The 12996-nt window shown below is 39.1% G+C and overlaps 1 protein-coding gene across 11 annotated transcripts in view; it reads right to left on the bottom strand.

Moving 5' to 3' along the window:
• PALLD (palladin, cytoskeletal associated protein) overlaps positions 1–12996 on the bottom strand; it is a 202126-nt gene that overhangs the window by 3927 nt on the left and 185203 nt on the right. For all 11 annotated transcript variants that reach the window (XM_033060250.1, XM_033060254.2, XM_033060255.1 and 8 more), the window contains 5 exons: positions 11086–11235; positions 7229–7323; positions 2086–2218; positions 907–1114; positions 36–201 (listed from right to left, as the gene is read on the bottom strand). In XM_033060250.1, coding sequence (XP_032916141.1) covers positions 36–201; positions 907–1114; positions 2086–2218; positions 7229–7323; positions 11086–11235 — 752 coding nt within the window. The remainder of the gene's footprint in view (positions 1–35; positions 202–906; positions 1115–2085; positions 2219–7228; positions 7324–11085; positions 11236–12996) is intronic.

Genomic DNA, 12996 nt, shown 5'->3' with positions numbered 1-12996 from the left:
TTACACATGGGGAGATTATTCTAAGTCAGTCTAACCTCACACGGTCAGTGTTGTATGTGAGTGACTCATTCTCTTTCTTCCAAAATATCTGAGGAGATGGCTCCCCTGAGATTCGACACTCCAGTCGCACTGGGAATCCCTCAGTCACACCTGTGTTTTGTAGCTTCTCTATAAACACAGGTGCTTTTTGTATTTCCTTAGCTGTGAAAACAAAGATTGCAGTTATGTTATCATTTGTCTGTGAGAACATAGCCTTTCTTTCAGCAGTGTGCTAAAAACAATTACGAAAGACCTAAGTGACAGGAAATATAAGTCTTGTCTTCATAAATCACAAAGTTCAGTTCTGGTTCCTCTGAAGAAAACAGACCCATCATTATTTTAATGGGGGGAAAAGTGAGTGCTAAAAAGCTGTCTTTTTCCTAAAATAATTGAAATGTAGAGCATGACAACTAAAGAAACTGGCTGCACTATGCTTGGTAAAAAGTGCCTCCCCATATTCCACAAAAGCATGAACTTTCAACTGAAAAAGGAACTGCTCTACCAGAAGGCTGCAGTTGCATTAGCCTGATGTGCTGTGAAACGTACTAGGCATTCCCACTGGCTGCCCAGGGGTAGATGTGCGTCTGCAAAATTCTCATTACAAAGCAACATCCAGGGCAGTAGTCTGGTTTGTGGCCTCAAGGTCAGTAGCCCCCTTTTCTTAACTGTGGCACAGACATTACATGCCAGTCAACTTCTGCCACAACGTAACATGAATATGGTATATAAATATACCATACTTCTGTTATTGCCACGTTTCCTTTTCTTACCCTCCACCCTCAACATGTCATTTGACATCATTCATGTTTCCTTTTTTCATGCTGTCCTGTCAGTGCTCAGTCTGAAAGCTTAGCATGAAGATGCTACCTGCAACAATGAGCTCCAGGCTGAATGAATTTTCACCAGCTCGATTGCTGGCAGTGCATGTGTAGATTCCAGCATCTCTGGATGTGACTGGTTCTATGATCAAGGAGTGCACCCCATTCTCACGCACCAACATTTTGTGAGAGCTGTCAGGGCGAATTGGTCTGCCATTAAGTTGCCAGCTTAAGTCTGGAGTTGGTAATCCACTAACCTTGAGTGTAAAGAGAACAGTGGGAAATTGTATTAGCCACATGAAACACTGGAGGAGTCCTGACTTGTTACTTCAGGGAAGTTTGGTTTGGTTTGCTACTGCAAGTATACCAAAAGATTTAAAGATCTAATTCTGTCCTGATTTACACATTAAGTCAGTTGTAGTCATTTACTTACTTTCTGGCCAACTCCCTGAATTCCATGATGTCTTATGGGCACGACTGAAAAAAGATCATTATATAGATAGGCTAAATAATAATACATTGCAAAACAAAAGGCAGGGTAACACCTTTTGTCCTTTTCATTGTTTGCTCTTCAGGTGGAATGAGGAGATACTCCTTTCTAGATTAACTTCTTGTTGGAAAACTTGCAGACAAAAATATGTTAGCTGACTAACTACTGACCTCCGAAGTTGCATTCCACTGAGGTGTGCCCTAGTGACTGCACCACCTGCACTAGTTAATACTCGCTCTGTGTGGACAAGTCTTGCACTCTTGAAAGCTGTGCCACTTGCTGTGGGGACTGCTTCAGAGCAAATAGCTTCTCCCAAATAGGTCAGCATAAAGTAAACAGGAATCACCCAAGCCTGAATTATTCCTGCTCAGCAGAGTCATAAGTCAGGTTTATACTGTTTGAAACTTTTAACAGGGTTTTAAAACTCAAGTAGTAAAAGGACTTAAAATATAGAAACACATTGTCTTTACAGTGTGTGCTGCTTCCTTCCACACCCCAGCATAGCTGAATTCTATAAATCAGTTTACTGTGAGCTCTAAGTTTTCCCAAAGCACTTTAATTGGAGGGGAGGCAAACTTTTATTGTCCACTTACTCACTCATAAGCAATGAGATTAATTATCCTACTAACAGGCGCTGAAACTGCCAATAGGCAAAATTGCTTTGAAAAGAAACCAATGTGGTTTTTCAGTCAGCTGATGTTATCAAAAGGCTGCTGCTACCCTTTGCATAACACTTGCCTTGCAGTCCATCCTGCATAGTTTTCCTTCTTGAACAGTCAGGTCTCCAGGAGCCTGCAGAAAATGAGGCCGGAAGAATCGTTCCTGAATTGGTTCATTTTCATCACCACTGTCCCTTGATCGAGATCGTGGTCTTAAAATAACATGAAATAAAGGTAAATTAATTTTTTCTCTGCTAAATTAGAAGAACCATAATCACTTATAGGTCTAGTCTGAATTTTAAACCACTTATTTGACCTACACCATAATGACCACATATTTACACACGTGCACTGGTAGCATTTGGCCCAGACTGAGTTAATCATAACACTGCAGTTTTTAAATTACTTTCATTTAATTCACATGTTGTGACAAACTATGACCTATAAAACAATATTGCTACAGAACAATAGCTTGTAATATTAATTAATTTTATTGATAGTATAATTTTATTGGATGACAGTATTTTTGTTTAGTCTTTAAATCACTGAAATACAAATAAAACAACCTGGCAGGCTTTGGCATGTAGCTTCAGTGCCCCATCTGTAATGTCCTGTATGTTTAATCCCCTCACTGCTGCTGATTACACCAGAAAGTACACAGATTGTTCATTAATCGTGGTTCCCTTTCAGCAAATAACAGCAGCTAAAAGCTAACTCATCTCAATTGACAAGAGACCTTTCACATCAGACTTATTTTCTCTTGTTCTGTACTAGTGAAGACTGTAACAGAAAATTCTGGTGTTGAATTGCTGTGGATATATTTATTCTTCATTTAACAGGTTTTTTGTATGAGGTACTCTTGAATATTTTCAGTGCCACCAAACTGTGGAATTGAAACAATGAGAATTTCAGTTGTGAGCAATAGGAAGAATGACTTTGGTTGCTAGTTTTGGGGGGTTTTTGTTTTAATAAAGAAAAGTAGTTTGATAAATAATATAAAGGAAAGAAAAAGAACTCCTGTCCCTGTATGCAGTATCAATCACCGTAAGGCTTCCATGATATCATTGAATCAATTTTCTGCATTGGCTATTCTTGCCTGTTAATTTAATCCATCAAATCTTTTTCTAAGTGGTTCCTCATTTAACAAGATTTTTGTTTCCATTGAAATTAGATTATTCCATTTGTGTGATTTAGTAATCAAAGAATCTTGAAACAAAATTTTATATCTATTTTTGTCCTTGCCTGATCAGCTCCAGTGGGTTCCATTCTGGAGTCAGCTGCTGCCTACAGTAACATCCTATGTAAAGAAGAGGAGCTACTCAACTATCCTCCAAAGACCACTTTTATCAATGACACATTGCAGTGAAATTCTCTTCTCTGACTCCCACATTCTGTTAACTTTTGCCAGTGTTTCTGTTTTGGTCGCTGTTTGCAGTGTCCATGCTGCAGTGTAGGTGCCCGTAAGCATCTTCTACTGCCCAAGGTCACTTTTCCAGGTTAAAATAATGCACAACAAAAAAGAGCCTACAGCCCTCAATGGTTACATTTGGGAAACAAGAGGCTGTACTAGTGCATGGAACATAAACACTCCAGCTGCATGCTCTGCTCCACTGAGGCTGCAGATTAGAGTTGCTTGAATTTGATTTATTTTTCCCTGTTCAGTTGTTGCCCTTTTTTCTGCTATGTCTGTGTTTGAATTGGCCGGGCATCACCTGAGCTACAGTATTCTCTCTTATTAGTAGTTCAGTGTTGACTTTTTAAGGATCATCACAATTTTCCAACAGCTATAACTAAAAGCAAATGGCGGGGGTGGCGGGCTTGTGCAGATATTTAGTCCATACTGCTTAATAATGTAGGACTGGATACTGAAATGGGAAACACGGACTGACATCCCTGCACACATGAAGAGCTCATGTGGCTTCATCCATGTCTGAAGCACCTCATAGTTTTTGTCACTTGAACATGTCTAAAGCTACTTCAGTAGCATTGCAGCTCATGAGCACCTCTGAGTTTTAGCTGTTGAGCTCCTGATCAGTTTAGGAGACACAGGTGGCTTGTGCAGGTAGATGGGATGGAAGATGGAGAGCAATAAGGGAAAAATGTACTGATACTGTTTGGTAGTGAATTCTGAAAGACCAACTAGAAATTATGGTATTTTGTCAAATGAGTGCTGCACAGTGCAAGCAACTTGAACAAAATCTGCCTCCACGTTATCGATAAGCATCCTGTTGATGAGATGCCAACAAAGTAACTGGTGCTTCATAAGGTTTTGGGAAGCTGAGCCAAACAAGTGAATTGGCACCACAGAAGTGTGAAAGCCACCATCTCATTGCTGCAGCTGCAGGAAAAGGCAGCACTGGTCAAAACTGGTGGTGGTGGGGGGTGGGAGGAGGGAAGGGCGAGGGGGGGTGGAATTTATGCTAAATAAAATGGAAAACAAAGAAGTTAAGAATTTGTGACCATAGAGTTGCATTTCTTTTTACCTCTTTGTAGGTTTACCCTAAAATCACAGACTTTCTTTAAGCCTTTGCCTTGAGAGCTGAAACTAGGGTCATTTCAATTCTAAAACATTTTGTGGCTTTTAAATAAATAATGAAATGAGTAGAGCCAAGTAGCTTCAGATGTCTAGGAATGACAAATTGCAACAGACTGGAATAACTCTTGGATTCATTGTGGGCTCTTCAGAGTTGCAATGTGGACATCACATTGTGGAGATTAGTTTCAGCAGAACTGACATCATGTACTAAATGAGTCCAGGGGAGACTCCACGGGTTGGTATGGTACAATGCACTGGGAATTTCAGTGAGCAAGAAGATGAAGAAGACTTTATGACTGACCATATGGTAATGATCACTAATTTGGAATAAAGGAGATTAAGTTGAAATTATTCCCCTAATTGAGAGCAGGGTGATAAGAATGTTTAGTTTTTAAATCTTCTTTAAATCTCATGCATTTTAATATTTATTTGGGACTCTGACTGCCATGCTTAGGTGACACAATGTTTGTTGAGGACTTTGTCATCTAAGGAGTTGAGTCCAAGCTTTACACATCAGAAAATTCAAAAGTAGCCACCCACATCAAGGATGCTAGGAAAGTGATGTTTGTCAGCTAGCCAAATTTCAGAAAAATACATTAAAATAAAACCCCGGAGTTCTTCCATTCTGCCAGAACACATTTTTTAAGAGATTAAATATAGTTCAGGAAAAAGCAGCCTGTCAACAGTGTAACAAGTCATAAAGTTCATTAAACTAATAATTACACTTGTAATAAAAAAAGAAAACAAATGATTTTGTTACTCTCAAGCAGAAAAGCTTATAGAAATATTACTTTAGTGCCGTAGGAATATTATTTATCAAAAGTCAATGGCAATAGACATGAGAAATAGCACAGTATATGGGGGAACAGCAATTTGGGATATGACATTAGAAAAGTCAATGGCAGGAGTCTGTCTTAGGAAGGTTTTATGTGCTCCCATTTCATCAGTCTTGGGTGAACCTTCCTGTGGGAGTAGTGAGAACTGTTACTAAACAGAGATTCTCTGCTGAATGCTTACAGAAACTGCTCTTCCAGAGCAAAGATAATGGGATGAGCCCTTCACACAGTTATTTTACAGGAAATAAGAATCCTCAATAATTGCCCTAATTTTAAACTGCTCTACAAAACCCCCTTAATTCTGATTCATTACCCACTGGACACCTGACCCAAAGCAATAGCAGCTGCTTGAGTGCTTATCTCCATTAGAAAATAAAATACCAGCCAGAAGTGGCCTTGGACATTGAATGCATTTGGAAAGAGTGAAAAGAGCCTCCTCCATTATTACCTGATGGCTCTGTCCATCACAGAAAGACACACACATTTGGTCCTTCAGGAACTGCAGGAGCTGCTTGATGCTTTCACCCTTACCTACCTTCCATCATCTTTGCTTTTAAAGGTCTTTTTTCCCTTTGTCACCCTATGTGCACTCACTTAGCTGAAATCTGATTCTTCATGGCAGCTTTTCCCTTCAGGGGTTAACATGGACTTTCCATTTTTACCCATAATCTGAAGGTACTAAGTGCATTAGTGACTGGACAGGCTACACCAGGTGGTCCCAGCTTTTTCTGTGCTGTTCTTACAGTGCAGCCTGGCAGGATATTCCCCGCCAGAGGCACTCTGAGCTTTGAGCTTAACAGAAAGGGTGACACACTGCAGAGGGAGTTGGTGGCCATCTCAGAGAAATGCTGGGAAAAGCTTTCAGGGTTGCAGTTTATTCTGTGCAGGATTAAGACTGGCAAGATCTTTTAACCAACCAGTCTCACTTCCTAATACTTTATAGCTACCAGAGGGGGGAAGAGAGCCTGTTTGACATGCAGCAGTTCTACATTATATACTAGTACTAACTGTTACAGAAATCCTTTCCTGGTTGTACACTGACTGTGTAGTTACATGTACTCTGTATATTAGTTGGGCAATATTGAGATTGTCTGGCTGTTGGAACCATTAAGGAAAGCACATGCCTCATTACAGCAGGATCCAGAAACCAGAGCTCTCACACTCCCTTGAAAACAGTTCTGGTAAGTAAAATAATTTTTTCTTTTTTGTATCATCTAAGGCTGTCTAAGCTGTGCTAAACAGCCTCATAAATGCTTTGAGAAAAAAAAAATATTTAAAGGGAAAATTCCCTTCTATGGTCCAAAAATATAACCCATAGCTTCATATGGGAATAATTGTAAATTCACCAAAGATAAGTTTAATACTTTGTTTCTGACTCATAATTCCTTATAAGAACCTGAACTGAAATAAAATACTGAAATACTAAAATATTTCTAATGTAAATCTGATAAACTTCTTTGGCATGCAGTTATTAAATGAACACTTACTAGAAGCTGCAGAAGATAAAGGTTCCTGGTAGAATCCTAATCATGTGAAATATTTTTAAAAACTTAAGTGACAAGAGCCTGCCCAACAGCTGATAGTGCAATTTGAGATACAGAGTAACTAGTGAACACCACAGAGAAAGGAGGAGGACGCAAGGAAATGTAAAGAAATTTAAAAGTCACGTCATTTCAGAGGTTGCTTATACTTCTGAGTGTGCAAATTCTGCAGCAGTTTTCAGACAGCAGAGGTCACATTTCTTCCTGTATGCCACGCTTTTAACTTACTTGCTTACCTCACATTATTTACCTTACCACAGTTATTTTGCAAAATGGGTATTATTGAAAGAAAAAAAAAGTATCAAATACCTTCTTATGTGAGGTTGACCTGAAGGTGACCAAGGACTGCGGCCTCTTTGATTTACAGCTTGAACCATCAGCCTGCCTGTGCAACTTACTCTACCCTGTTAGGATGATAGAGAGAAGGAACATTAAAAGACTTAAAATATGTAATAATAAATGTTCAACCTGATCTGGTTTTTTCTTTTTTTTTTTTTAACCTACCCGGTTTATCAGCTTCCAATCTAACACAGAGCAGACTGGAATGACTGTGATTATAATATGTTCATGTTATTTTATTTTTTTTTTAAAGACTGTTAATACCATTGCCAATCAAGTTCTTATTGACTGTTATTGATGTGGGCAGGAGGTTTCTCTGTGTGTGGCAAGGGGAGAATGACAAGTTCAAGGTCCTGAAGATGGCCCACATGGTGAGTGTTGGCAGCTAGCAACGGAGCTGCTGCCTCCAAAGTGGATCGATCTACTTGATCTGGTGAGCCCGCAATTCAAAAATCCCTAATTAATGTGAAAGCCAAAAAGGATTTGACAGGTACTGAACGGGTCCTCTCTGCAGAGTGAATCTGGTTTGAGGAATTGCACTGAAAGGCACAGCTGTGCTGATGGACATTGGTGATAATTCAGGTTATTTTCAATGAATGATAAGTATAGCATGGCTTGGGTGTACTTGGTCCCCTTTTTTCTTTAGCTTTGTGTTTTAGAAGACAGGTTCTCCACCACAAGCACTAGTCCTAACAGATTTGGGATGGGACTGCCCTGTAAGGGGTAAAAGCATGTGGTGGTCGTAATAAGCAACAGCTCTGCCCCCACTGGGTTGGTAGCAGTAAGGCAAAATCCACATCAGCTTTGCAGTGTATTTCAGCTCTAACTGTGAGCTCCACACACAAATCTATAAGCATAAAAGTGACAAATACTTTTATCACAGTACTTGAGGGGCTGCAAATAGCAGTTCTAAGAACTGTCCAAAGCCCATCAGAAAACAGTCTCACCAGGCTCACAAGCAGCCTTCAAATAGCAACAACTTATGTGTTCACTTAGAAATGAAGTCAGTGTCCCACTTGTATTCCCATGACCCATTTAGTCCACAAGTAAAATCCCTGCACTAAAATAAGCCATTGTGCAAGACCCACAGCAATTCCTTACATAAAAGCTTTATTTTTCCCCTTATGTTACAAGGTCATTAAAGACATCTGGAACAAATGAATTTCTATTTTGGGTACCACTACATATTAATATTTTTCTGATGAATACACATAGTTTGGGATAATTTCTGTGTATCTCAATATATGATGGTGTCAGAAATAGGAACACAAAAGGCAATGAGGAACCTGGATAGGGAAGATTAAGCAGGAAGCCAAAGATTTTGGAAAAGTCACAAGATGAAGAGAAAGGAAGCAATGAGTGGGAAGTAATTCATGAGACAATGTCCTAGAAACTAAGAAGACTCCATCCTGAGGACTGTGGGTGTGTAATGCAAAGAAGCAGAAGGAATGAAATAAAAAGAAAGAAGGTGAAAATAAGAACTCGGTGCGAGCCCATACAGTTCATAGAAAGAGCTCAGTTAAGGGATATGACCTCTAACTAAAGGCCTCAATCAGGCAAGGTTTTATGTTTGTCTAGGCCCAGGGTCCATTTGCTCTGGATTAACTTCTATGGCAGGTTTTACAACAAACCCCAGTAGTGTGTCTGAACTTTAATTCCAGATCACTGCACTTTATGCTGTGGGCAATGGGGCCTGCCGTGTTAACTACCATGGATGATGTCCAGGGTCTGTCAAAAAGGCCTTTTACACACATAAACCCTATTATGTTAGCCCAGGTCATGAGATGGCATGAACTGGCAGAGCTTTAAGGAATTGAATTCTCTGCTTTAATAAAACCGATTTCTATCAGCTGAGAGTTTGGTGATGCCAATAGCAATGACCAAACACAGCAACAGGAAATATCTACCAGTCCATCAGGGCTCTGATGTCACCTCCCTTATATTTACGTACTTCACTTTCTTAAGGAAAGGTCGCCACATTTGCTGAAGCTTTGAGACGTGGACAACTTTCCATTGGAATTGAGAAGACTTTGCCAAAATTATTTCCACTCAGGATGACTTAAAATAATTAGAATCCAGATTTCTGAGTGTGAAAGGTTAATACATTAACTTACAGCCCTTCTTTGACTCCATTGTATTGTTAAATGCATAGTAAAAGCAAGCAAATAGTGGAAGAGATAAGTATGTTTGCTTGGGAATTACACTGTAAAAAGGAGGATGCTTCTGGTTCTTCTACAAAGAGGGGAAAAAAGCACAAGCACCGAATTTTATCATTTAACAAAGCTGCTTTTTCAAGCTCCAAGCTGGGAACCACCCAAACCCAGCCATTTTAGTGCATCCAAAAACCCACTAACAAAGTGCCATCAATGACCAGAGAACTGGTAACCTGGGTCACTGTTGTGTCATTCAGTGAGCATTTTCCAGAACAACAAATGCTCCAAAGTAGGCTGTAAATATTCAGGGACAGAGCACAGTGCCCAAACACAAAGGCAGTTTGTTCACAAAGTTCTCCAAGATCTCAGATCACACAGTAACACTACACAGTGAAATTCTGTGCATGCACTGAGACAACACTTAAGAGGAAGATGAACAGGAGCCATTTCTTATCTTAAGCATGAGTATATTTTTAAACCTGTTGTGAAATTTCACAGTTTAAATGCTACCAATGTCATCTATGTGTAAAAACTCCCAGCTTGAACAATTCCATGGCCTTATGCTATTTCATTAGTATTTCTTTTACTTATATATGTAGAAATAACAATTAAACCACCTATATTTAAGCACTACAGTTCATAGAATCTACTGAAAAGCTGCTCTGTGTGTTTTCCATGTGTGCAACCCCTTATATTCACAAGCCCTCTGCAGTATGAGCAGGACTGACAAGCTGAAGAGCAAAAAAGGCAGCGTCATGCTGAGTAACCTAGCAACGTGCATAACAGAGCACAACACTCCTGCTCAGATTAAACTCTGTCTCAGTGATACAGTTTGTTATTCTACAGTTATTCTGCTTGCAGGCCTAGTCTTGGCAAGATATTTGACACAACAGAACAGAATAATTCATTACATCCCAAAAGTTATGTTACTACTTTGGTTTCTCACATGCAACTCTTTCCCCTCAATTTGCTGTGGTATAGGAAAAATGGATTTAAAAAGCTACTTCAATACAATGAGTGACCTGTAAGTTTGGCTGTGCCTAAAGAACTAGTGGGTTTCTGCTGTGCACCTCAACTCTTGTATTAAATCTGCGCAGAAAAAATGGCATTGCTAAACCAGTAACACTGTGTTTCAGAAAAGCACTGTTTAACATCAACACAGGATACCATTCTGCTACATAATAGTGCTAGATTTTTTTTGCCTTACAGACTTGCAATCTGCCTAATATAAGCATGCTGAGGTGTGATATACTCCCACTCATTTCAAATAATTGGCCTCAGTGAGTAGGGTAAACAAAAGAAAGTTAAATCGATGCACTGGATTACTTCTGCTGGTAAACTGGATTTTTTTTCTCCCTTTATGTGTTATCCATGCTCAGTTACATTACAATACTGAGATGTTATCAGCTGGAACAACTAGGGAAGAGTAATTAAAAAATTACACCACTCCCCCCTGAAACCTCAAACCACAGGAAAAAAACCTGCTGTTGAGTTGCTAATCTCTTGGAGATAGAAAGGTCCCACCCTACTGATGCAAGATGAAAACAGAAATCTAAGTTGCATACTTTGCAGTGACTTCATCATTTAATTAAATCATGCATATGTGAGATGAGATAGTTTTCTGAAGATTTATGTCCAGAAGGATGTTTGCTCTGGAGCCAAACCTTCATTTACCTGTGGGTTAGCAGCCATAATAGTGTAATTCCCATCATCATCCAGGGTGGAGGCTGCAGTATGCAGTGAGCAAGTTCCATCAGGCTCTCTTTGAATTCGGTAGTGATCACTTCGTTTAGAAATTTGCTTCCCATCTTTAAACCAATAAATCTGCAGGAAAAAAAACAAGGCACAGCTGGTAAGAGGTGGGTGCCCATTGCCATAATTTCTCATTTACTAGCGCACTAACGAAATTAACTGTTGGAAAACTCTCTGATAAGTGGTAAAAGAAAACTGCTTTGATCAAGTCCTCATTCTATGAGCCAATTTCACTGATTTTCACTTTCACAAGATTATCAGTGGACCAAAGGGAAGCAACAGCCTGAATATTTTCCAACAAAATGTACAGGTGCATAAGGGCTGAACATCTGAACTGAAACTAAATGTCATTGCAAAGAAAAAATTACTAATTTCAGAGATTACTAATTTTACATTTATTCTGCTTAGATCTGAAGAAGTCGCAGAGAAAACTTCAGAATGCTTTTGCTGTCTATTCAGAAAATAAAAACATAAAAAAAGCAAGATAATGAGAGACTTAATTAATTAAACGATGAATAAAATAGAAACAATGATCTCACTGTTCAAACACCCATTTTGTCTCGTATCTATTATGCTGACCGGACTGAACCAAAATGCCAGAGAGGATAGAGCTACTCCTGCTGGCAGTGAGCAGCCGAGTGTGCAGAGAGGCCAGCTCAGTGCAATGAGATGATTGAAACTAACAATGTCACCCTGGTGTGACAGGCCAGCTAAGCAAGAGGACAGCTTTGCAAAGGAATAGGAAATACTTCAAAGCAAAGCAGCACATCGACATCCGTTCATAACTGCATGCCAACACCAGTACAGTTCCAAGCTGCACAGAACAGTTACATTGGCCGTCAAACAGAGGGCTTTTCCAGTACTTTTGATACATAATTTTATTCTCTGGCTGACCCAAGATATATTTTCAGTGAGCCAAAAAAATGATGTATGCAGGATAATATCTTACATGTAATCCACGAATTACACACAAAAAATTGTATTTTTAGTGCCTCAAACTTGAGGGGGGAAAGAAAAATTGACCTAGCTTTCAGGATTTTTTTTAATATTATAATAATAAAATAAAATCCCAAACTGATATCTGCTGGAATCAAAAGTAAATGTTGTGTATGCATGAACACACAGAGAGGAATATCTGAAAAATATTGTACTAGGAAGGCTGTACTCAGCTTTCCAAACCCATACTTAAGTAGAACATTATTTACTTGTCATTTCTGAAGTGTGTACTACACAGAACATCAATTGTGTTCAGCATTTGAGACACTTGTGGATATACCTACACCAGTGTTACTCGTGCAGATACCTACACCATTTTTACCAGGCCAACTCACTCAAAGTACAACTACATTTGACCTTGTCTTGCTGAGACTATTTAGCATGAGGAAAACATACACATTTTGCTCAGCCTCATTCTTGAAGTGGGAATTTACATCTTAAGAGTGAGGAAAGGGTGCTGGCTCTCTAGTAAAAAACGAAGTGACAGAGCAATGAGCAATTCCATTCCTGATAGAGTTTAATCTGCTGTGTTCCTCATATGTGCCAACATTTCAAAGCTTGAAATTCACTCACTAGGGGAAAAATTAAAGGTATACTTTTGAATTTTACAAAAAATAATGGAGATTCTTTTGGTGAAAATGAGTGAAAACTTTCTTTAAAAATTTATCAGTGTGTATGATTTTTATATTAACAAGCATTATGCGTAAGTTGAAATGATTTCATTTCCTCAATAGCTGGTTCTACTTGTTTCCAATTTTGTCTGTCAGCAGCCTTGCCGAGACTCTGTGGCCTGAACAAAAGATTTAGTCGTCTTCTTGTCTGCTGACAGAGCACTTA

This window comes from Catharus ustulatus, chromosome 5 (assembly GCF_009819885.2).
Source record: "Catharus ustulatus isolate bCatUst1 chromosome 5, bCatUst1.pri.v2, whole genome shotgun sequence".
Taxonomy (NCBI): Eukaryota; Metazoa; Chordata; class Aves; order Passeriformes; family Turdidae; genus Catharus; species Catharus ustulatus.
This window is presented reverse-complemented; position numbering and strand designations above follow the sequence as displayed.